We start from the raw sequence: 25,523 nt of genomic DNA on the forward strand, positions 1-25,523 counted from the left end.
CCCTATGATGTGGCAAGAGAGCAAGTCGCTAGCCGCCACGTGGGAATAATTTAGAAACAGCCAATAGTGGGACACAAATTTGCATGCGGGTGGCGGGTGCTCCTTTGCACCGGGGTTTTCTCTATGCAACTGAGAATTGCACTGTGCAAAGAAAGCTCCATGTGGTGGGAAATAATTCTGCAGTGCCGAAGCACACACAAAATCATACCCTTTGGGTCATGACAGAAGTGAGGGGCAATTTTGAAAACACTCACAAATTACTACCGGTACCCATAGATTTAGTTAATCCACAATGGATGCATTTTGCCTTTTCTGAAACCACTGCAAGTTTTAGCACAGGTACTCCATAAACACTTCTAAGCAGCACTTTTGTACCTCTATATATTACAAGCTATCCATGGTATTAGTGCAAATCCAAAAGGCTCATGAATTTTCCATATATAGGCGATTTTGCCATTTGCGGGGGATACGAGAACATATCCCCTGCGAATGGCAAAATCCATGAATAAGGCACTGCGTTCATGAATGCAGTCTGCGTTCATGAACACAGTGCCCCTGGTGGCTGGCGGGGGGCATGGCTCCGGCAGTGGTGGGAGCACAACGGCAGCAAGTGCGGAGCTCCTGAGGAGCTCCTGTAAGTGTATTTAAAACGCGAGTTTGGCATTTGCGAATATTTGAAACCATGAATGCCGAACCTGTGAATAGCGAGGGTTTCCTGTAGTTCACTGGGCTGGGCCCCAGCAGCATCAGAATCATTTCAAGCCATGATGACCCCACAGCTCAGCCCTGTTCAGTATGTATGTGTATTCCAGATACCCTTCTTCTCTCCCCCTCCCTCTTCAGCTCCCCACAAAGGATCCATGGGCTAATTACCCTCCCACTCATGACTGGAACTGGGTGTTCTTATCATGAGTCCTGGGATCTTTCAAAAATTGATATGCAGATGAGATGCAGGTCAGCCTGGTTTAGCTCCACCTCATGGAGGACAGGGCCACACTAATCATATGCAAGAAACTGAGGGGGGCGACAGAGGGATTCTGGGTGAACTGTTTGGGACTGGTTTGGTGATGTTTGCCAGACATTTAAGGCTGGTGAAAAAACAGGAATAATTGGAAATGGGAAAGAAAGATGCAGTTTAGCTCTGGGAGTGAAGAGGAAGTCAAAATATGTTTGGTGTATCGGTTCACTATGATTTCAAAAAGAGCCGGCACTGAGGGGGAGGGCTGCACTCAATGGGCACTATCATTTGTCTCATTCTGATGCTTTGTAGTAACCTATTTGTGACAGGGTAACTTCAAGGCTGGATCCCAAAGCAGTTTGCCCAGCTGCCGAGGGCAGTCTGCTCTGTCTCATCTGCCACGACTTGGTTGTTAACTTGATTTATTAAGTGGGAGGCTGCCCATTCTTTGCCCCAATGCCAGGGGGCACTATCCATGGCTCCAAACCTTCCCTATACCATGACCCATGCCTTGGAGATGGCATCCAGGTTATGATTACTTCCCCTGGCCTGAGGCTAGGGCAAACTCAGTGCATAATTGGGCTCCATTCACTCTCACACTTACTCTGTCCCTCCTTTCACAGGGGTCTCTTGCATAGCACCCATCCTGGGCCACGCTCCACAGCCCTAGCTCCTCTTGAGCAACCCCTCATTGGCTTCCAGGCATAGCTACTCTCTCCCTGGTACCACCACACAGTAACTTCAGTTCCCACGAGTTCCCCTACTCTATGTGGCATAGCCTTAGACCAATGCTGGGCTGCATTTGCACCAAGCTCCTCACTGGGCAGCTCTATACCATGCCCCACCCTGGGGTCTGCTCATCATACTTACAACTCATGGGGCTGGCCCTTGTGCTGGCCTTCAGGCTTACTCCCAGGTCAGCCCTACTCAGCGTACCCCTGGGACTGTCCTTCAGGCCTACTCCCAGTTCAGACCTACTCAGTCCCCTCTCATGCACAGCCCTTCAGGCCTACTCCCAGTTCAGACCTACTCAGTCCCCTCTCATGCACAGCCCTTCAGGCCTACTCCCAGTTCAGCCTTACTCTGTGTGGGGCCTCAAGCCATGTTCACCAACTACCCTCTCTGGGGCCTCCAGGATCTTGCATCCCCACTGGGCTCATGCACCTAGAAACGAGCATACTTGGCCCTACTACTCCCACAGCTCCCATGATTACCCACCAGATGGTGGGGGCTGAGGCTAAGGTTCCCCTACCTGCTTTTTACCTGGGAGGTTAGTGGTCCTAGCATTTAGTTGAGACTGCCCTGCCACAGGCAGTCCCACCAGGCCTACCTACCCTGGAAGGAGGCAGTTTTAGGTCATGCACAGGACCAGGAGCCTCAATGCCATCCCCATAGCTCCTGCCCTTACAGCCAGGATGTTCCTGAGCTGTAGCTCTGCTGGCTGATGTTTCTCTCATGGCCACTGTCAGCAAACAGCTGCCTCCCCCTATATAAGCTGGGCCTTAACATGGCCACCCTAATCAGGCACCTGTTGGCTGTCTGCCTCAGTCCTTAAAGTGGCAAGCACCCAAAGGGAAAATACCATGACCACTAAGGTGGTTTTCCTACTTGGCAGAGAGTACTCCCCTGGCCGAGGTAATGCATAGTTAGCCTCCCACTTTCACTTCCAGTGGGAAGATCTTGGCTATACACTGACTTTATGGAAATGGGAGACTCTTCCTTAGCTTGCTCCTGAAGTCATACGGTTGAGGTCAAGCAAAACTCTGGGGCATCTGAACCCCAAGCATCCAGGTTTAGTCCTGCATGTAGGATGCCTGCCAAAGGATTTGGAAGCATCTGAAGTCCTAGGTGAGAGCCTGCTGGTGGTAGCTCCATACATGGTGTTTAGGATGACTGAGTTCTGCCTGCTCAATTGATACGGTTTTTGGAATGATTACGTTCTGCTCAATTGATACGATTGGAATTGATTTGGCTGATTTGACCTGGAACATGAAATATATTATGTAAAAAAATAAAAATCAAAATCCTCGTGGTAGGTTCCCAGAAACGTATTTGCCCAGCATGGGGCCATTAAAATTATAGTTATGCTGGCTACATTTAATCAACTTCATGGTTGGCTTCCATTATTGAACACATGTTGCTTTTGGCAGCAGTTTAATGATAGACAGTGTATTTAATGAGGGTTCCTTGTATGCAAATGTAAAATGAAGGTCTTTTTCCTCCATGATGATGGGGGATGGATGGACTGACTTGTCTTTTATTTGAGTAAATCAAATCACTGGAAAAATAAGGTAATCTGTGTCACCCTGCTTCTACCTTATTCTTATCCCTTCATTATTATACAGCAGCATTGCATACTGATCTGAAAACTTACAAGCCCAGGCAGAATATATACTTGCCTTCCTTTTACCATGATGATTAATAATGCAAACAAATGAAGCAGAGGAAAGGGTGGGGGCCAGAATACATAGGCACTAGGGCAGATGTGGATGGAAAAATGATGGGAACTTGGCACGTTGGGGTTAAAAACTTCTGTAGAAGAGGCCAACATCATGTCAGTCAAATGTGAGATAATGGGCAACACTTCCTATCATTTTTCTGCACCCACACAAGGAAAGAGAGGAAGGGAGGAGAAAAACACTTCATAAACTTTTCAAAAACTCATGATTTGGGGGCCAGTCTTATGATGCTAAGGCTCTAATGCATGGTTTTTAAACGAAATTGGCAGTACTTGTGCAATTACGGCTGCATTAGTTAAAAATGCTAATGCAAAACAAGTAGGAATTGCCTGCCAGGAAAGTAAGCAGATGTGACTTGACATAAAGATACCAGGCTAGCCAAGTAATTCATTATTTTTCCTTAGTCACACTTAAGATAATTATACTTTAGAATCTTGAGAATACATAATCTAATGTGCAGATATCCTGCAGGTAAAGCTGTTGGGTAAAACCTTGCCTTGCCTTTTTAATTATGAACTTGTGTATGATTTTTCTTTTTCCCTTTTAAAGGATAATGAAGAGCTGGATGTAGAGTTCTATTTAGAAAAATGGTGAGTTTGAATCTAAATGCACTGCTTAGTGAAAATAATCATTGCTAATATATTGTTTTATTTATATTTTCTATAGTACAGCAATAGTCTCCCACATACAAGAGTGGGTGAAATTTTTTACATTTCTATGAATTATTTTTGAGCTTATTACCAACGGCAATTAACAAATGTCTTCAAGGCTGCGACTTCCTCAGCCTTCAGACATCAACACATGAGGGATATTATTCTTTTAGTCTAGCATTGCAACAGATTCCAGTAATTTGAATTCCTATCTTGCAGCATGCAATGGGTAGTGAAGCTCAGAAAGGTTGAGTCTTAAGATGCATTTACATGTTCAAGTGATTTGGAAGAGTTCTGCTGGGTTTGTTCTCCAGCAGAAAAAAATTACCAGGGTATGTCTGAACAGACATTCAAATTGCTGAGTCCCTGAAGAGCAGAGAGCTTTCAGTTCTGATTTTGTGCAGCCAGAGGCCCCCTGTACACACACCAGCATGCTGTGCAGGCTCCTTCATTTTGCATGGCAACAGATGGCAATGGTACACATGACAGCCCTGATTGGCTCTCAGATTGTCCAGAGTAAGCCTGATGGGCTCCCCCAGACTGCTCAGAGTCAGTTTAGCCTAAAACTAAACAAATAAAGCCTAAGGCACATACAGATATTCAGGGCACCAATATACGTGCTGGATGTCTGCTCTGATGTTTGCTAATTAGTACACGTTGGAGCAGACTCAATTAATTGAGATTGCTGGAGCGTGTTAACTAACGTGCTCTGGCAGCCTCCATGTCACATGTATTCAGTGTCCCCATGCTTCAGAATGGCAGTAGCGTCACTTAAACTAAAGCCTGTTGAATGAATTTTAGTTCAAGTGCCTCTGCTATTTTGAAGCATAGGATGCTGAATACGTGTGATGCTGCAGGTGTTTTAAGTAGAGCATCTCTCAGAGCCACTCTAATTAAAGCACCCTCCCCACCACCTCAGAGCACATGCATAGATACTGTCAGTGTTGCCTGGGAGAGTTGTTGCAGTTCCAGGAGAAATGACATGTATATGGATGTTCAGGATTTTTGTCCCACAGCAAAAATAGCTGCTCCAGGAGAAAAATTATCTTAGAACAGCCAGGCTTAAATTGCTTCTAAAAGATTTTCTCATGGAAGAGTGAATGTTTGTTCAACTTACCTTTCTGAGAGAAGCCACAGCACAAAACTCCAGCATGCCAGGTTGCTTTGCTTCTGCTCTTCTCTTCTCCCCTGCTCCCCGACCCCCACTTCAAGACAGTGCATTACTCAGGTTGGACTCTACTATTCCAGCCCAGCAGAGAGCAGAACACCCTCTTCCTTCACAATGCCCATGTTGTGCTGGAGGGAGATGCAAGGTGTCTAGGCTGTCTGAGTCAGCCAATCAAGGCTACTGTGTATACTGCTGCTATTCGGTCTCTGAGCAGACCGAAGGAGCCTGTACAGCCCACTGAGATGTGTGCACAGGGTCCCCCCGGCTGTGTAGCATCAACACTGCAAGCTCTGTACTCTTCAAAGGCTCAGCATTCAAATGTCTGTTCCGGTGTCCCTGAGCATTTTCTCTCAGGTTTGTTCTCCTGGTAGAAATTCTCCCAGATTATTTGAATGCATGTATGAAGCCTTAGTCGGCAGCTGAAAGTTACCTGCTTAGTTAACCTTACAGTACAGTTTGTGTATGTCTACATGGAAGGAGGATTTGAGAGAGTTAATTAGCTTGGATGCTGCTCCGTGTAGACATGGTTGCTTTGCTTCCAGCTTTGGGGAGAGTGTCTGCAGAGCTAGATCCAGTATCCCTGCCAGGTGCTGTCTTGTACTGTTTAGATATGCATGTACCTATACAGAATACTTTCTTGTATATTTGATCCCCCTCTTTTAGAGCCTACCTTCTCTTCTGTCTAGCCTTTAGCTGGTGATGGGAATGGGAGGATGCATGACAGTTATGTAAAGCCAGGGAGCAATTGCTCTTTTAATAGTGAACATTTTCTGTTTCTGTGAGCAAAACTGTAACAAGGAAATCATTGGGGCCTGTCATTAGGGATGTGTGAAACAGCACCGTTTCGTTTCGACTTGTTTTGAAGGGACAGTGTTTTGTTTTGTCATTTTGAAGCACTGTTCTGTTTCGTTTCGTCGAAACTGTTTGAACGTGTTTTGATGTTTCGCCCATAGGCTATAATGGGGAATCATGAAAATGCCTATAACTTTGTCATTTCATGCCTGATTCAGATGAAAATTGCATGATGGTAGCCCCTTCTGAGGGCACAAAGCCTACCAAGTTTCAAGGAGATAGCTGCAAGTGTTTCTAGTAAACTGCATCTCAAGCTGCTAAAGCAAAACTCATGTCACTTGCCGGCAATGGCAGCCTCCTGTCATCCCACATGCAAATCTGGGGGCCTGTGCCCCTGGTAGGCCTGTGGGACTGTGCCAGACTCCTCCTGGGAGGTGTGGGCCCTTGGATCTGTGCCTGGGATGACAGGAGGCTGCCGTTGCCACTTGGGACCAGTGCTGGGCTCAGTGCCAGGAAGACTGCTGCTGCTGCTGCTGGCAGCAGCGGCAGCCTCCTGTCACCCCACATACAGATCTGGGGCCTGCACTCCCAGGAGGAGTCTGGCAGCGCTGGAAGGGCAGGTTGAGGTCTGTGGGGCTGGTGCAGCTGCTCAGAGCACAGCCCTGCCTCTCCCCATCTCCAGCTGCCTGGCTGCACTCCAAGCGGCTCTGCCAGCCCCATGGAGCTCAGCTCAGTGGTGGGAGAGCCAGTGGCAGAGCTGCTCCAATTGTAGCCTGGTGAGCACAGCCTGGAGGCTCTGCAGCCCCACGGAGCTGAGCCTGGCGGCAGGAGGCAGGGGAGAGCCATGAGCCAGGGCTGTACTTGGAGCCAGGGCTGCTCTCTGAGCGACTCTGCCACTGGCTCTCCACTGCCTTCTGCTGGCTCCCACCGCCAGACTTAACTCCACGGGTCTGCAGAGCCTCCAGCTGCTGGGTTGTGCTATGAGTGGCTCTGCCACTGGGTCTCAGGGCTGTGCTCCGAGTGGCTCCACCACTGGCTCTCCCGCCACTGGGCTGAGTTGCGTGAGGCTGGCGGGGCTGCTTGGAGTGCAACCCTGGCTCTGAGCACAGCCCTGGCTAGCACAGCCTGGTGGCTGGAGACTCTGCAGCCCCATGGAGCTGAGCCTGGCAGTGGGAGGTGGCAGAGAGCCAGTGGCAGAGCCGCTTGGAGTGCAACCTGGTGGCGGGAGATGGGGGAGAGCCAGGACTGTGCTTCAAGGGGCTCTGCCAGGCCCATAGAGCTGAGCCCAGTGGTGGGAGGCAGGGGAGAGCCAGGGCTGCCCTCCGGGTGGCTCCGCCAGTCCCATGGAGCTCAGCCCAGTGGTGAGAGGTGGGGGAGAGCCAGGGTTGCACTCCAAGCGGCTCTGCCAGCTGCAATGAGCTCCATTTGGTGCCCCGCCTCCTGCTGCCAGGCTCAGCTCCGTGGGTTTGTGGAGCCTCCAGCCATCAGGCTGTGCCTGCCAGGGCTGCATTCAGAGCCAGGGTTGCAATCGAAGCGGCTTCATCAGCCCCATGGAGCTCAGCCCGGCAGCAGAAGAGCCAGTGGTGGAGCCGCTCAGAGTGCAGCCTTGGTGAGCACAGCCTGGCGGTGGGAGGCTCCGCAGCCCCACGGAGCTGACCCTGGCAGCGGGAGGCAGGGAAGAGTCACTGGCCCAGGCTGCGCTTGGAGCCAGAGCTGTGCTTGGAGTGACTCTGCCACTGGCTGTCTCGCTGCCGGGCTGAGCTCCATGGGGCTGGCGGAGCCGCTCAGAGTGCAGCCCTAGCTCTCCCCTGCCTCCCACCACTGGGCTGCTTTGAAACTTGAAACGTTTTGAAACATTCAAAACATTCCGAGTGTCCTCATTTCATTTCAAAGCTATTTTGAAGCCTTTTGTTTTGTTTTGATTTTACTGTTTTGAGCTCTGTATGCATTGAAATGAAACACTCATCGCAATTTCGCACAGCTCTACCTGTCGCTATGATGGCCCACCTCCCCATCTAAGCAGTCTGCCCACCTACGCTAACCTGCCATGCCTTGATGTAGACAATAAGTTATTTGTCCCAGGCCATGCAGATGGCATCCAAATTCTACTGTCACTCCCCTGGCCCCTTACTGAGCCACTCTGGTCCAGCTAGGCCTCAGGAGTCCTTGGACGTGCCTGAGCCTTAAGTCATGCCCCCTTACTGGGGCCTCTACTCTAACTACTCTGGTCAGTTTGTATGCAGACCTTTGGGCTGTCTTAAGACCCTACTCTATATGGCTGCCAGTTGCGGCTAGTCCAGTCAGCCCACATGCAGCTCTTCAGACGGTCTTAAGGCCCTACTTTACACAGCTGCTAGCTGCCACTACTCTGGTCAGCTTATGTTCAGCCCTTTAGACAGTTTAAGGCCCTATTCTACATGGCTGCTGGGTCCCTCCTACTCTGGCCCCTCACTGGGGCCTCTAGGCTGCAGGCATCTGCTGACCTACCTGGGCTCCCCTAACTCAGCCTATGGTTGTGCAGGCCTCTGGGGTCTATCGACTTACCTGGACCCTTTTGGGCATTACGCCCCTTTGGGTCTCAGTCATCTGTCAACTTACCTGGACCCTGCCTCAGGCTCCACTCGATGGGCTTGGGTCCCTGTGCTTTTCTGCTGGGGTGTGCTCCCCTAGCCTTTCCCCTCCATGGGGTAACCCACAAGGCAGTGGGGGCTGAGGCTTTCTGGTGCCCCATACTTGCCTTTCACTAGGTAGGCACAGGTGTGACATTTTCTGGAAGTTTCTTTGCCAGAAGCAGGCCCCTGACACCATCCAACCCTAGCAGGTTGTAGTTTTAGGTCATACCCCAGGACCAGGAACCTCCTGCCATCCCCATAGTTTCTACCCTGTCCTCCTGGTGTTCCTGAGCAGCAGCTTCAGCCAGGTGATGTTCTGCCTGCAGCTGCTTGCAGCAACTGCTGCCATCTTTACTGCTCAAGCCTGCTCTTATTGCTAGCAGCTGAGCCCTCTTCCCCAATCAGGCAGTTTCTTCCTGGCCTTGTGACGCCTGATTGGGGAGTACAGTCACCTGCAGGCTACATCTGCTGCCTACTTAGGCTCTTTGAGTGGCAGGCACCACAGGTGTGACCATGAGCTGTCATTCTTTGTGTTGGACTATAGACTGTGAGCATAGTCCTTTTGTTTCAGGTGCTCAAAGACTACCAGTTTGGAAAGTGGAGTGAGAGGCATCAAAATAAAAGTCAAAGGGCAAATTAAAGTATAAATACATTCATACAGCTCATTCCTTTTGCAGCTCAGATGCCCCTACTGAGATCCTCACAAATGGAGTCCTTGTGGTGAGTGAAAGTCAGTTGGTTATGTTTGGGGAATAGTTACTTTGTGTAGATTAAACAGGACATGAGAGGACATGAGCACTTCCAAGTTAGATGGCCAAAATGCATATACCTCTGTACGGCCCACATCTCCCTCTTATATTTGATTTGTGTAAAGATAATGTGTAATTTGAATTTGTGGAAATTGTGATTCCAAGATAGGGATGAGAATATCATAGCCAAAAAAGATGTTCAAGCCAATGCCTTTGAACTATTGGTGGGTGTTTTGTGGACTCTTCTGTCCCCCAGTGCTAGACACTTGCAAGGCCCTCTCTTTTGTATCAGTGTTCATTCCTTTCATGCATTTCTGAATGGCAGTAATAGACAGGATAAATCACAGCAGGATTGGGAGCTGAATCTGGAACTTGGGGGCAGAAGGTTTGATTTTTATGTGGTCTCTCTGAATTTTGGAGGGAGTTTTATTATAAAGCATAAGAGGTGTTTTGCAGAGTCTCTGCCTGTCCACTACCTATGAACTGCAGGACAGTTAGCAACCTATTTTTCCCCTGGCATGTGCAAAACCAGTTTTTGCTGTTTGTATTTAATTTCCATTCTCACTGGGATCCCTACAGATCAGGGAAGCTTTTAGTTTTCCCAAATTCTAGGACAAGAAAGTGTTTGATATTTGGCAAGCATTTAGATGTAAATATATTTCAGCAAGTGTTCATATTTAAATAAGAGAGAAAAAAAGTCTGCTTGCATTCTGAGAGTTTATAGCTACATAGACTGGGTTGGGAGGAAGTTATAGGTGCTAGGAGAAGAGCATACTACTTGGTCAAAAGCAAACAACCCCACTGCCTTCAAATGGGAACCCCTTCCTCCCCCCCAGGAAAAAAATGTTCAAATTCTATCCACTTGAACGAAAATCTCCAAAATCTTTGTTTAGCTAAAGGATGACAGGTTATAGGTGTAATTTAGTTCCTTTAGTTGCTGGTTATATCTCAATGGGAAATGGACCAAGCCTCATAACCAGAGATGTCATTCTTTTCATGTAGGCTCATCCCTCCCTTTGTTTGAAAGGCACAATCAACCAAGATAAGTCAAAGCAGAAAGACCAGGGTAAGGCTGTGTGTGAATGTCAAGGCAGATGTTTACTTTTGTTTGGGGTCGCTTGAATTTTTTTCTGAGAGTTTTTCTTGCCATCAAATTCTAAGGAGCTTGGCTTCGCTCATTACTATGCATATTTTTTTCTACTGGATTCTTTGAAAAAGTGACTTTTACTGAATCCGGAATTAACGTGAAATTATATTATATCTCCTCTATGGAATGCCACATGGACAAAAGCTCTGGTTTTGTCTCTCTTGTCTGACTGTTTTTAATAATATTTTCTGGCTTTTGCCATGTTTCAGTGATTGCTATAGGCCTAAATTTCTCATTTCTGTTTTCAGGGAATTGTCAGGTCAAGCTGTCTATGCCTGGGGCATATGAGAAGCAGTTGTGCTTTCCCTTGAAACCTGATGATAATCAAGATTGTGGGATACCATTTGTTTTTCATGTAGACAAAGAAATGTGTCCAGACCTGGAGATAGAGCTGGAACAAACCACATCTTTCTTACAGGTAAGCAAATTTGTTGACACTTGGTAAGGTTGCAATCCACTTTTGGAACAAATCTCTCCAGAAACTTGGGGTCCTGATTTATGGATATGTCTTTGAGAGCAACTTGTGTTGACTTAGAATTTTACTCACCAGGCCCAAAACTGCTCCAGAGTTCAATGCAAATTAAAATCTAGTTTACCACTTTTGGGTAGATAAATGAATACCATTGTTAAAGTGTGCATTAAAATTAATTTCTTGTGAAATAGTAGAAATAGCTTGTGTGATGCTGGTAAAGCTACCTATTATAAAACTATAAGGCCCTGTTCTCAAGCTGCCCGTAGTTTTGCTAAAATAGGGCTGTGCGAAGCTTTGGTCCCTGATTTGATTTGGCAGAGATTTGGCCCGATTTGGTGGCTGAATCTCCAAATCCAAATCAAATCAGAGGATCCTTTAATCTCTCTGAATCGAATCGGAACACTGTGAATTGATTTGGAAAGATTTGGTGATTTAGACATAGACACAGCTTTAAACGTTTTTTTCTACATACCTCTAGGTAGCAGGCAGCTCATGAATGCTGTGATGCTAGGGCTCATGGAGCATCCCACAGAAGTGTGGGGTGCTCCCCAGCACACTCAGCAGTAGACCCGGAAGTGGACCAGAAGTACTTCCTTCTGGTCAACTTCCGGGTCCACCCGGGGAGCATGCTGGGGGCCCCCTGCACTTCTCTGGCTTTGCGACTGGTGCCTCCTGGATCTGGGGAGGCACCCAGGGTTCCCCCATGGCTAGTTGCTGAGCTGGGAGGCATGGGGGTGCCCTCCAGTGTGCTCCTGGCGGACCTGGAAGTGGACCGGAAGTACTTCGGTCCACTTCTGAGTTTGCCACATAGCACGTGGAGGGCGCCCTCTCCCCCCCTCCCCCCCTGCACTCCTGTGGGACGCTCTGTGGACCTCAGCATCGCAGTGTTCACAAGCCATGCTAGAACCTTGAGGTATGTAGAAAAAATTTAAAGCTGTGTCTATGTTTGAATGGCTGATTCATCGAATCTTCAGATTCGGCCAAATCGAATCAGGGACAGTGATCTCAATCAATGAATTGAATCACTGTCCCTGATTTGGGCTGAATCTAAATCAAATAGGGCCTGCTTCACACACCCCTATAAACTGACTGTTCAGACTGAAATTTTTTCAGGCCAGGGGTCCATCTTTCACTAAATGTGCTTTTAGTGCTTCTCTCTGCTTAATTTTCTGCGTACCCGATTCAGATTTTTTCAAAGCAAGGTAAGGGAAAAAACATTTAATCCCCCCTAAAAACAAAACATATGGGGGCCTTTTCTTTGAACAGCTCTAATGCCTCTGGGTTTTGAAGCAGGGACTTGAAATTTGTATTTGGAATATGTCTTTTGCTATCCCCATGAAAATCCAATCTTTGGGGGAAGGGGGAACCCCTAAGTTTGCAAATTCTCAGTAGAGATTTATTTCTGTTAATGAAGCAGTGCTGCTTATGTTAGACTTCATATATTTTTTGGAGATAAATTCCACATTTGGATGAAGGGAACATTTTTTGTGGAAGGTTGATTTAAAGTAAGTAAATAAACCCCCCCCACCCAAAAAAACCTATTTAAGTAATGTAAGGTTTTGGAATGAGTGAAATAAGTCCTAGCAGAGAAGGTTTGGCAGAGAACAGGTATGGTGGTTGATGGTTGGTGACAACCTAAGGCTTATTTTAATAAAGATTTAGCTGAAGCAAACTTGTGAGCTAAGTGTAGACAGTCAACAAACCCAAGGCTGAATTGATTCAATTTTCACAGGCTAGTCTAAGCTGTGTAAATTGAACTGATAAGCAAATGAACAGACATTCAGTTTTGATTCTGGAAATGCCTGCAGTGGCCCAGGCCAGAAGCTGGGGGAGGTGGGGGTGCTAGAGCATGCCTCCCTGCTAAATTGCAGAAGACAAGTTGGGCAAAGGCTAGTCCAAGGTGGGGTTGGCAGGGGAGGTGCAAAGCATCCTCAGATTCTGGGGGACTGCGAGTGAACTTGAATCTGGAAGGGATCTGGGGCAGAAGTCCAATAACTGATTTAACCTAAATTAGTTAAGTCTGATATTACATTTTTCCAGCTTTATCTTAAACTGGTTTCAGCCATTTTGAAAGTGGTTTATGTACACTGACCTTCCGTTGTGTTACAGATTTGAACTGGTTTCCAATTGCTTATACCGGTTTGTGTGTAATTTCTGTCCCTAGCCATAGGGTGCAAAGAACTCTATTTTGTGACACTCATTTGCCTTTTATATTTTTACAGATAAAATCAATGATTCCAAGAACATTTTTTTTCTGTGAATTTGAAAACACTTTTGAAATTATAACTATTTATTAGAATAATGTTATGTTATGTTTTATCACAATTATTAATAATTTAATAATTTTTATAATAATTTTATCATAAGAGATTTTATTACATCTCTTATCATTATTTTATAATTATGGTTTATCATTATTTAATCATTACCCCTTTGTTATTATTTTATTACTAATAGGATGGAATGAGCCATGACATAGAAAAACAGACCACAGTTTTGGGATCAGGGGTTGTACCAGTTAAGTCACTTCCTGTTGGACAGAAAGTAGACATGATTGTTCCTCTTGGAGAGGTAACGTATGAATTTTTTTTGCATGTTTTAACAATCTTGGAATAAAGTGCCATTTGTTCCAATATTTAATAAAAAGCACTTCTGAAGTTTGGTTTAAAAACACTATCTTCACTGAAGGATTACTGAGTGATTAGTGTTTACTGAAATTTAAAATGTAATATCTCAAGAAAAGACACTTCTTGGAGAGATTGTTCAAGAATCGTTCTCACAAGTGGTGTTTTGGGGGCTGGTTCCTTTTGAGAAAAACATTAGTGCTCAGACGTTTTGTAGAAGTAAGGGAAGAAACAAATAGGCTTTGCAAGAAGGGAGTAAAGCAAAATGTTCACAGAAAAAGTATATATTCTCCAAATCCATGTTCCTTCAGGGTAATACTTGTGTAAGTAGTCCATCTCCATTCTCATTATAATTCCTGATAGGCAATTATAGAGAGGATGGAGTTGAGTTTTCTCTGTGGCTGCGGGGGACAGGACAAGGAGCAATGGCCTCAAGCTGCAGCAGGGGAAATTTAGGTTGGAGATTAGGAGGAAGTTTCTGACTATGGGGGTTGTCAAGCATTGGAACAGGTAATTTGGAGAAATTGTGCAATCTCTATCCTTGGAAATCTTCAAGGGTAGGTTGGGCAGACTCTTGGCTTGGATGGTTTAATTAGGGATGATCCTGCCTGGAGCAGGGGGTGGACTAGATGAACTTATGAGGTCCCTTCCATTCTTACTTTCCTATGGTCCTAAGTATAAAATAGATATTGGGGAAAAAATGTATTCTATATATTTGGCTTTGCTAGTAGACATGTTGAACTTGTAGAATATTTGAAGACAACGTTGAACACATTTTCTATGCCCTTCAATGGGACCTTGTAAAACAAGGAATTTGTTGCACTTTACAGGGACAGTGTTTGGATTTCAGCACGACTTCTGAAGTGAGGTGAGTCAGAGTCTCATATATTCTTGATATATCCTTTAAGGAAAGGTCTTCTTTCTCTTAGCAAACAACATGGGTGACTAATTTATCTCTGTCATACACTCAGTTTGCCAGATGTCTGTGCAGGTTGGTTTTAAAAATAAAATCCTGGAGATTTTTTTTCTGCTAGTCAAATTCCATTTTAATTTTTATTGTAAAATTTTTTTTTTGTTGCACTGGTATTGGGAAAAGACCTGACACCTGAACAAAATTTTCATGTGTTCCAAGGAGCAAGGACTATAAATAGGCAGCTAAATATAATAACATAAAGTACTGAGCACTGTACAGGCAAATAAGCAGATGCCATCCCTGGCACAGAGTTTACAATCTGAAATAGGAGAACTCTGGTGGAATGGGATAGCACACAGAAGCAAAAGTAGTTGGATAATGAGTGGCTAAGTCCATATCTTTTCTAGTAACTTTTTAAAGAGATCCGAGTTAGCCTTTTTCTCTTCACATTAGTTCCTGATTCCAACTCTCCTCTACAAGTGAATAGAAAGGTGTTTTTTCTTCTGAATCTGCTAAAATTCTTGCTGAACTTGCCTTATGAGTTATGACACAATCCCTGGTTAACAAGACTAGTGTTCTAACTCCGGAGGTATGGAGCCAGTCACTTATGTATGACAAAACCTCCTTTGTCTTTCTTCAACGCAGTGTTCCCAGCCCCTTAGTGACTTTCTTTCTCTTTTTACCAAGAATCTTCTCTTTCCTCTGAAATCTCTGAAGCCCAACTGTAATTCATACTCTTATATGAAACAACTGAAACCTGGCATTTATGCATGATCTAATTTGTCACAAAATAAAATAGTGATAATAGAGTGGTAAAGTTCACTTTTAACCAGGGGACTCTCTTATTGTTGGTAGATAGATATACTTCTGGTTTTATGTGAATGTTGATTTTGTGTTCTGATGCCATGTTTCAGCCAAAAGTCTAGAATATTTGCTGAGAAAAGACTGGTAAGCACCTTTTTCATGAGGTGCTTTAGAGCTTTCTAGTCCCCTTTAATGATTTTTCTTTCCAACTCCAATTTCTGACATCAGCCCTTGGGATCTGGATATACGCCTTGGGTTTGACCTCTGTAAACAAGAGAGAGAATTTTTGGACAAGAGGAAGAAAATAGTTGCTGAAGCATTGAAGACGGCCCTTAACTTAAGGGAGACCCCTGGGAAAGATGAGGTATGCAGCATAACTTTGGAGATGTTTGCAGGCTCAGTTATGCTTGATTAGTCTTCAGGATAACAATGTAGGACTCTGCACATAAACAACAGAGCTTTCTTCAAACACGAGGGACACCTATAACGTGTCCTATTTTGAGTTTCTCACTAGAGAAATATGAAGTTTGAATTCCAGGTTACAGAATCTCTTTATATCTGCATTTATTTTATTAAATTTTCCTTTTAGGAAATGCACAAAATTATTTTATTAAAAGTTTTCCAGAAATTTGATGAAAATGTCTAGATGTTCAAGGTGTCAGACTCTCTCTGGATTCTCTTATCTAGAGCTGCTGCATCTTATGTTTTGAATTCTTTAAGCTTAAAATAAAATCAGCCTTTGGGCCAAACAATGCCCATATATGCAGCTTCCTTTGTGCCAATTTGATGGGATTAGAAATGTAGGAGTGAGCAGGAAGAGTGTGTTTTGTGTACTGTGCCTGATACAATAAAGCTCTGATCACTGCTTAGGGTCTTTAAATACTGTTCCTGTAGAAATGGCTTGTGTTTTTGTTGTTGTTTGTAACTGTGTTTCATGGAGAGTTACAAGACACACATTTAAAGGACCATATCTGTGGGCAGTATACCTTGCACCTCATTTTAGCAAGTGACTGACTCTTTGGATAGTACAATATTTTTATAATACAGCTATTGACTGAAATGATTAAATTCAAATATAAAATTAATTGGTATATTAATAGGAGTAGAAGTGTCTGTGCTTGATGGGTCTTATTCTAAGACAAGTAAAAAGTTATTTTAAAAATAAATAGCAAATCAAGAAAGGCTATGTAAATATATTGGTTTTGGTTTATTTCTGCAGGTTCCTGTTGTAGCAGTTTTGGGATCTGGGGGTGGGACCAGAGCACTGACATCGCTCTATGGCAGCCTATCAGGCCTTCAGCAGTTAGGCCTTCTGGACAGCACAACATATGTGTGTGGAATTTCAGGCTCTACGTGGTATGTAAAATGCAGCGCTGGTTCCTGAAACTTTTAGCTGGATGAGTTAATGTAGATCCAAGAGGGACACTAAGCTGAATGCATCTTCTCTTTAGAAAAATGGTAGGGCCGAAATATAATTTTTCTACCTGATATCAATATTCATAATATTACAGTGGGAAAAGGAAGTTAAGAAAGAGATCTGTTCCTATTTTAAATGCATGTTACTATCAGTGAATTAAAAACAACAGTAGCTGGGTGAAAACTGGGAGCAGAATATACCTAAATTTAATGTAGAAAGCAAATACTTTGGGAGACATTTTTAAGGCAAAGTCAGGAAGTAAATGTCCACCTTCCACTGAGTTACATCAGGGCTTGATTGCCCAACTGCCTTTTGCGCTTCCCAACTTCTCTGCCTTTATGTCTGATGGAAAATAATTGACAATGTAAATAAATGCTTGGCTTGTCTCTTCCTCTTCTCTACATATATACAGTACTGCATATAGCAGTGTAAATATATGGAGACAAATGCTGTTTTGAGAGGAGGGTCAGAAAGTTAGATATGCTTATTCTCTGTCTGATTCTTTTTTGGGGGCTGTTTCATGGATTGAAGGGGTTTGGGGGGCTGCTCTAATATGTGCCAACTAGTTGTGGTTCCTGATGTCCATTTGTCAGCTGCAGATAACCGGTGGGAAGAACTCTCTGGTTACACTTCTTTCCTGCATGAAAGGCCATGGAGATAACTGACATGGGACTTGGCTATGCCAGCTCTCCATCTTTGGCATTTCTCCACATTTGAGGTATCCCTAGTAAGCAAGATTGTTTTGAATTCTGTCCTCTTTAACTCTTAGTTTTTCAGAACACAAAGCCTAATGGTGCCCTTCAGTATGTGTACACAGACCAGGACTCCTCTTCTGTGCAGTGCCATTGAGGAGTTGTGCAACCTGAAGGAGCAGTCCTTTCTTGAGGCTTAGGCGTAATCCAGGTCCTTCCCATGCAATGTCCTTTCACAAACTCAATAATTTGGACCACACCTTTCTGACAAGATCCAGTTACTCATGTTAGAAGCAAGTTTTCAGAACTGGTATTCTTAGTTTTGTGATGTTCAAAACTTGTATCCTGCTTTCAGCTGTTATGTCACACTAGTTGCTCACCTAGCTCTTGGAGGTTGTTGTGAGGGCAAGGTAGGTAATATTTGTAAATAGATTCACATCAGCTCATCTAGTCTTTGAACATCTTTGTTGTGAGCAGTTAGCAAGCAGGGTGATACAGTGACATTTGGTCTTGTCTTCCCCAGTACATTTGAAAATGCAAAATTACACTTTTTAACTTTCAGGGGTGCTGGGTTGTAGCCACGTTGGTCTAAGGATGGAGGCAGAAAAGGTTCTTTCGGTAAATGTGATATCTTTTATTAGACCAACTAAATATTTGGAAAAATTGTTATTTGCTAGCTTTCAGGTACAAAATACCCTTCTTCAGGCAGAGGAAGAGCCTTAAGTTTTGCATTTTTTTTTAACAGTTTGTAATCTTCTAAGATGTCAGGCTTCTAATTTTCAGTTCAATTTTGCAATAGTAACTAACTTGAATCCAGTGTTTAATTTCCATGTTGATTTTTTGATGTAAATGTTTAGGTGTTTGTCTACACTGTATCAAGATGCTGATTGGTCCCAAAAGGATCTTCAAGATGCAATCATCAGAGCCCGGAATAATGTATCAAATAGCAAAGCTGGGGCATTTTCTCCAGAACGACTGAAATACTATTTCCAGGAACTGAACTCAATGGAGAATGATGGACGCAAAGTCTCTTTCACAGACTTGTGGGGCCTTATTGTAGAGTATTTTCTGCAGCAGAAGGTAAAGAATTCTAGGCTTTGAAATGTCTTCTTACCTTCAAATAAGAAATTCAACATAGCCACTTATTGTGCATTTCCAGAATCTTATTTCTCTTTGGCTTTCTTTACATTTTTTAGAATTGTTTTGGAGATGAGAGGTGTTAAGGCACAAACATGAGGGTTTTTCACCTCACTATGCTTCAGTTTCCATATCTATAAAATGGGAATAATACTACCACCCCTTTAAAGCAGTTTGAGATCTACAGATGATGTGCAAGTTAGGTTTTTATTTGAGGTTATTTTGTTAGCCATTTACTTTATATTAAGGTTTAAAAAAGTGGAAAGATGCATTCAGTGTAGTTTTCAAAAAAAGATTTAGGCCGACACTGCTGTGTAGATGAAATGGCAAACTGGATTTTGATTAAAGCAGTGATTGGCTGGTGAAGAACACTTGGCTAGTTCCAAGTATGCTGGGAAACCTAGATGACGGCTACGCTTAAATGAAGAGGAACTTCAGAGCTAGTGAAACAGTTCTGGGCAAGAGTGGGGTGTGAGAGAGCCCCAGAATACAGGAGTGTGGGCACAGGTGCTTTAGTATAACAACAAAAAAGATGTTTTTCTTTCCTCCTTGTAACTAGGAAGACCCATCAAAGTTGTCTGATCAACAGAAAGCAGTGGAGTTGGCTCAGAATCCTTATCCTATCTATGCAGCTATCAATGTGAGACCCAATATTAGTGGTGATGACTTTGCAGGTATAAACAAGGCAGGTTTATTTTTCTAATTATAACATCTGTAAATCATTTCCTCCTACCAAAATGTAAACACTCTTTTCTGATTCCTTGAGGATTGGGTAATGAGAGATCAGCCAGTAGTTCATAACCTAACTCTTAGCATGATAAAGTGCTAATTCAGCTTCAGGATCTTCATACATTTTCCTCAGCAAAGATTGATTAAATTGGTTGCCCTAAATATTTTCATAGGGAGTGTCAAAATTCTTCAGCAGGTGTGAACAACAGTACACTACAAAAATAGTTCAACTTTATTTGTCTTGATCTTAGCACAGGGTAAATAAAGTGATCATTATTGATGCACTTTATTATTTGGGACCTGGTTGTTTTGTTCTTTTTCTGTAGTGTCCAATGTTTGATTTTATGTAGGATTCATGCATAACAATACGTTTTGAAAGAGGCATAACAAGGCAGTCGGGGACCAGAGAATGGCAGCTTCTGGTTGTCACTGTGCTGCCAGCAACTATTTTTTTGACCCCACCCCACCTAAATTGAGACTAGCATGTCAATGAATAAGAATAAGACTGAGATCTCAGTTGCCCTGCCTTAGTTACGTTACTGTGTTTTGGGAGGTTGGCAGCATATACAAGTTTCAAAGGTCCGTTCTGAGTGTAGTGGCCCTTTAGGCTAACATTGTTAAAGCTCACTGATTTCCAGAGCCAAGGAGAGATGTGGCTAGTATCATGTTCAGTCATCTTTTAACTTTTGAGCCTAAAATGACTGCATGCCTCTTTACTGCTGGACTGCTTGAGGGCAGCCATCCTCCTAAATCTGGAGTGAGGCCCTTAGGCATGCCTCTAGAGCCCCAGAGTTATCTAACTCTCTTTACCATCCTACCCCACTTCACACATAATACCATGATTATTTGTACTGTAGCAAAATTAGGGGGCCCAACAGTACTAGGACTGTTTTGTGCTAGGTGTTGTACAAACACAGCCATGAAGGATGCTGTCTGCTTTTAAAGGGTTTATAATCTAAAGCATTGTCTCTTAACCTTTTTAGATTCAAGGCACCCCTAGTTTGGCTTGAGGCACCCCTCAGAAAATTCCAGCTTTTACTTTTCACTCACTTTCTGACTGTAGAATAACAGAACCATTCTTTTGTTGCAAAGAACTCAGGAACACCACAGCAGCCCCATGTTTTTTTAACACAATGAATTCCTGTTTAAAATCTCTGGGTTCATCTTATGAATCATGTTTGCACACCCAGCAGTGCTAACATTGCATGGCATCTTGTGGCACCCTTGAAAGGATCTTAAGGCACCACAAGGTGCTGCAGCTGAGAAGCACTGATCTAAAGTAAAAGATAAGAAACAATAGAAGGGTAAGCTTAAGGAAATGATGGCATGATACCAATCAGTTGTTCCAGCACTGCAGTTGCTGAGCTGCTACCAGGCTTGTTGTAAGCATGCAAGATTTGATGGAGGGCAACAGAGAAGCTGTGAAGATGTTTCTGAGGAGCTTCTTCCAAAAGAGCCAAACCCAAAGGTTTTTATGTAAAGCTAATGAGGGGTGGTGGAAGCTGGCTCTGTGGGCCTGCTCTCTGGGCAATCAGCCTCCTAGGGGTCAATGAAAGAAGATGGCTAGCATGAGTCTAGCCTATGAAAGGTGTGAAAGTCAAGTCAAGTAGTTTGTATTTGCTGCAATAGAGAAGATCTCAGTGCAGGGTTATAAGGAGAAAGGGTGACAATCTATGTGATGAACCTGTCACTTTGAATTTGAGGAATAATCGAAGCGAGAGAAAAATAAGTTGAGATGCACAAGATAACGAGACCAGAGTTTTAGGTAAGGATACATAAAAAGACTATATTCTCAAAATGTTATATAGGAAGAATTGGCAGGATTTAGTGGAACTGAGAACCTAGAAAGAGAACAATATTTCTCTCTTCAACAGTGGTGTAACCCCAGTGGGGCAACTGTCCTGGTCATTGAGCTGAAGGTGTGGGGGTGAAAAAACACAGCAACACCAGTGGCAACTGGAAGTTGCTAATGCCCCGCGCTGTATGTGCCCAGCTGTGTTGCTGTCCCACTGATCTTTAGCAATACTCATGGCATCGTTTAGAACTATCTTAACTAGATTGTTCTTGCAAACCTACTAGTCTGAGTTGGGAGGTGATGTGGCCTCTGCATAGATTGCTAGACTGGGCTCTTTTTCCAGCTCTGTCACTGGAATGCTGGGTGACCTGGGGCACTCTCTGTGCTTCAGTCTCCTTATCTGTAAAATGACATCTTCTGATGATTAGTATTAAACAGGAGCCAAGGACATTTATAGCATCCTTAATTAATCCATTTTTCATGATAAAATAAATATTAGGCTTGAGTAAATGGCTCAAACAAATTTCAGAAAGTTTAGATGTTGGAAATATAAACAATTAATTATGGATTGAAGGTATGAGTAATGATGTGGCACACTGCTCAGTACTGACATGCTTCAATAACACTCTGTGCTGCTGTTTTAAAATAGTCACAAGCTGTTTCACACCTTAATGATTCAATCAATAAATATATGAAAACTTCAGTACTGCAAAGTATTTATCAAACCATCTAATTACTGAGCATTCTTATTCAGGTGCTTCACTACATGTTCATTATTAAGCATTTAAACCAGTGATTCTCAACTAGGGTGCCATGGCATTCTCGGGTACCTTCATGTCTTTTCAAGGGTGCATTGCAATGTTAGCAGTGTTAGGTATGCAAACACAATTCACAAGATAAACCCAGAGGAAAGTAGGCATCAATAACTTTAAAGCATTCTGACCTGTTGAAGTCATCTTCAGTTCTTTGCAACAGCAGAATTGCCCTGTTCTTTTCCTATAGTTAAAAAATGAGTGGAAACTAAGAACTAGCACTTTTGAAGAGGTGCCTTAAATCTAAAAAGGTTGAAAACTGTTGATTTAGACAGTCATACTGCTTCTACTGCCACCAGCGTGATAGACACTAAGAAATCCTAGCTCCTAGCTTCATTGACAGGGGCTATCTTTCCCATGGATCCTTCATGGAAGCACCTGAAATCTGTGACGTTCCTGTGCAGAACAGCTTTGCCAGTTCCACTGCATGTGTGATTCACTGACAGAAGGGGAAAAAATTTTCTGTGAGCACTGCTGGAAGAAACAGAGGGATGTTCTTCTTCAGTCATTTATATGTGCAGAGGTAAAGATGACTTGATTGCATTCCTGAGGTTGCCATTGATTTGCTGTCCTTGCTCTTAGAATGGTGTGAGTTCACTCCATATGAGGTTGGATTCCAGAAGTACGGGGCCTTTGTCCACACAGAAGACTTTGACAGTGAGTTCTTCATGGGCCAGCTAATCCAGAAACGTCCAGAGCCCAGGATTTGCTATCTACAGGGTATGATCTGAAATTAGTGGTTTGGAGGGGAAGATTAGAAACTCAGGAACATAAGCCCCTATCTTATTTTGTCCACGGCTGGAAAATTTGAAAGGTTAAATATGCCAGACTTCTCCAATGATTGCAAAAAAGTCCATCTATATGTTACCAAGTACAATCGAGACTTCCTTGGTCTGCAAGCAGACATCATGAAATAATAACATACCCCGTCTATACTGTTCATGTCAATTAGTTAATTTTGAAACCTGATGTTAACTGTTTTACTCCCTGTTATTTAAAGGTATCCTTTGCTCACTGGTGATTGTGGTGGTGAGGGTTAGGAGTGCTGGGGCTAGTGGAAATCAGTAGTTGTATACTAGCTGGCAGCTGCTATCTGTTTAAAAAATATACGGCAACACTGGAGTGGCATTATTTCTCTGCCTGACTTTCTGCTTTTCAGGCACGATCTCTGCTCAAAAGAGTACTATCCTTGGCAGAGAGAAGTGACCTATTATTGGCTAACCCCATTCCTCTGTGTGTAAAGAAGAGACCAATGGAATCAGTTGCCTAAGATCCCTGGGGAAGCTTATTTATCTGGGCTGCACTGTGGTCTCTGCTGGATGCAGATGAGTGTCAGGGCTTAAACCAAGAAGTTTGAGGACAGTTGGGTGCTGAGGGATGGGATCTTGAATTGAAAGATAAGAAATTTTTTTTTCTCCTGAGAATGAATTTCTGTAAATGGCTGCCAGGATCGAAAATACAGAAATTAGGTTTTTGCTAGGTTTCACACATTTGCTAGTCCCCAGATGAAGAGCATATGAGGAACAGTGCTTCTCAACAGCTGTAGCTTATTTAAAATACAATATTCTTCTTCACATGATGCAGTCAAGGTTAACCAGTAGGGTTAAGCTATTTTAACAATAGTACAGTCTCTTGGATCTTATCTTAGAGCAGAGGTGGCCAACCTGTGGTATGGGCAGCCCCTGTGTGTAGCGTGTAGCAGCTTGGTGAGGAGGAAGGCAGCACAGTGGCAGATGTGGTAGGGAACAAAGCAGAGCTGTGGATTGGCAAGAGAAGGGGATAAGAATGGCGCTTGGGGAGGGTGCAGGCCTAATTTGTGCCATGGCTACTAAAAAAGGTTGCTTCCCCCTATCTTAGAGCATGGGAGATGTTGCAGCAATGTGTCCATGGTAGTGTAGGGTATGTTTTCCCCATTTGTTACATTGCAGTATGCCACGTAGTCAGAGTCCGGTCAGATGTCAGAGGGACGCTTCTATGAGCTGTGGTGACTCTATGAGTAGGGGTCTACCTAAACTGCAGCGAGACGAAGGAATTTTTATGGTCTGCTCGTGCTGTGTGGAGCTTATTTCATGGTCTTTTTGTGACAAGCCCCCCTCCCCCCACATTGGCTGAGGAGCCCCAGAGGCTCCGCCTCTTGCTGCTGATTGACTGAGAGGCCAGTCAGTCATCTTCAGACTGCAGCATTGCATCTGGCTTCTTAAAAGATGGCACTGAAGCCCTTTCACTTTCCCAACTGGCACCTTCACTGAGTCTGTCTCTAGCTCAGCCTCTTAGTAGCTCTCTCTCAAACATCATGCTCTAGGGTTCCAGGGATTGCTGCACTTTCTTTGTATTTCAGTAAGCTTTTTTTTTTTTGTGTGTGTAACTCCACATACAATCGCAGAAAACACCATTTTTCATGGTGATTGTGGAAACTGTTGTTTTTTCTAGTTTTCACGAAAATCGTAAAACCGCAATTCATGGTTTTAGATCAGGGGTTATTGCTAACCTTAGCTGCTTGTGTGTTTATTATAGAAAGATGTTTTTGAAGGTTGCTGTGTAGTGCACATGCTGTGCCTGTCTGGAGGCAGTGATCAGCAGCCCATTAGGCCTTTCCAGCAAATGCACTGGGTTTGGGAAGCTTATTTGTGGTATCAATGCTTCCTTGTCTCTCTTGCCCTCACCCCTCCTTCTCTCTGCAGGAATGTGGGGAAGTGCCTTTGCTGCAAGCCTAGATGATATTTGTCTGAAAGTAGTTGGCATGGGCCTTAGCTTTCTAGAGCCTCTAAAAGATGTCATCAAAGTCATAGGTAAGAAAGTCCAAATACCTGTTTAGTAGTTGCTTCCAGAGGTCTTGATTTTTTCAGCAAAATCACATGACATTCATATATCAAAATTGAAGAAGTCCTTTATCGTTTTCAAGGGAAGAGTAGGGGTGGTGGAGCTGGAAAATTAAAACCACCCGAGTCCCACTGTCTCCTATCATGGAGCGTCTCTCAGAAGGACATGCACTGCTTATTGTCCTTCATGCTGTGTAGCATATAGAACCTACAAGGAAGTGTCTCTGCTCCTTTGTCAGCCTCTCTTCTTTCTAAAATTGACATGCTCGTCCATACTTCTTCATTTCTCTCTCTCCTATGCTTTGCCATGTCTCATTGGGCCGCCACCTTTTCCTTTTTTTCCTTATGGTTTACAATGATTATTCAATACCTGCATTCTCTCTCTCTTGTTTAATATTTGTTCTTAAAGGCAACACTGTGACTATAATCTTTGGCAATGCCTCTTTGAGGTAGGAACATATTACTCATGGTTTTAGTTTTACAGATGGGGACCTGAGGTTCAGAAGTGCAGAGAGGTTAGGTGACCTGTCTAAGGTCACACAGAAAGTTTGTAGATCTGGGAACGGAACCAGATCTGAATCCCAGTCCAATGCCTTAACTGAAAGGACAAGAAGAATGCTCCAGTGCTATTTGGAAGACCTAACTTCATTCCCCTACTAAGTTGTTGATATTGTGTACAACTCTTGAATCATTTTGTCTCCCTGTGCCTTAGTTCCTCAACATGTAAAATTTCTCAGAGGGTGCTAAGAGAATAAATTCATTAACAATTGTCAG

At 43.7% G+C, this 25,523-nt stretch overlaps 1 protein-coding gene across 1 annotated transcript in view; it reads left to right on the top strand.

The window, feature by feature from the left end:
- Window positions 1–25,523, top strand: part of LOC102384716 (cytosolic phospholipase A2 zeta) — a 43,621-nt gene that overhangs the window by 11,874 nt on the left and 6,224 nt on the right. The window contains exons 5-16 of the mRNA XM_006034077.2: window positions 3,967–4,007; window positions 9,317–9,359; window positions 10,391–10,454; window positions 10,784–10,953; window positions 13,465–13,578; window positions 14,462–14,499; window positions 15,577–15,712; window positions 16,568–16,704; window positions 18,315–18,537; window positions 19,154–19,268; window positions 22,513–22,650; window positions 24,612–24,719. Coding sequence (XP_006034139.2) covers window positions 3,967–4,007; window positions 9,317–9,359; window positions 10,391–10,454; window positions 10,784–10,953; window positions 13,465–13,578; window positions 14,462–14,499; window positions 15,577–15,712; window positions 16,568–16,704; window positions 18,315–18,537; window positions 19,154–19,268; window positions 22,513–22,650; window positions 24,612–24,719 — 1,327 coding nt within the window. The remainder of the gene's footprint in view (window positions 1–3,966; window positions 4,008–9,316; window positions 9,360–10,390; window positions 10,455–10,783; window positions 10,954–13,464; window positions 13,579–14,461; window positions 14,500–15,576; window positions 15,713–16,567; window positions 16,705–18,314; window positions 18,538–19,153; window positions 19,269–22,512; window positions 22,651–24,611; window positions 24,720–25,523) is intronic.

This window comes from Alligator sinensis, unplaced genomic scaffold (genome assembly GCF_000455745.1).
Source record: "Alligator sinensis unplaced genomic scaffold, ASM45574v1 scaffold314_1, whole genome shotgun sequence".
Classification (NCBI taxonomy): Eukaryota; Metazoa; Chordata; order Crocodylia; family Alligatoridae; genus Alligator; species Alligator sinensis.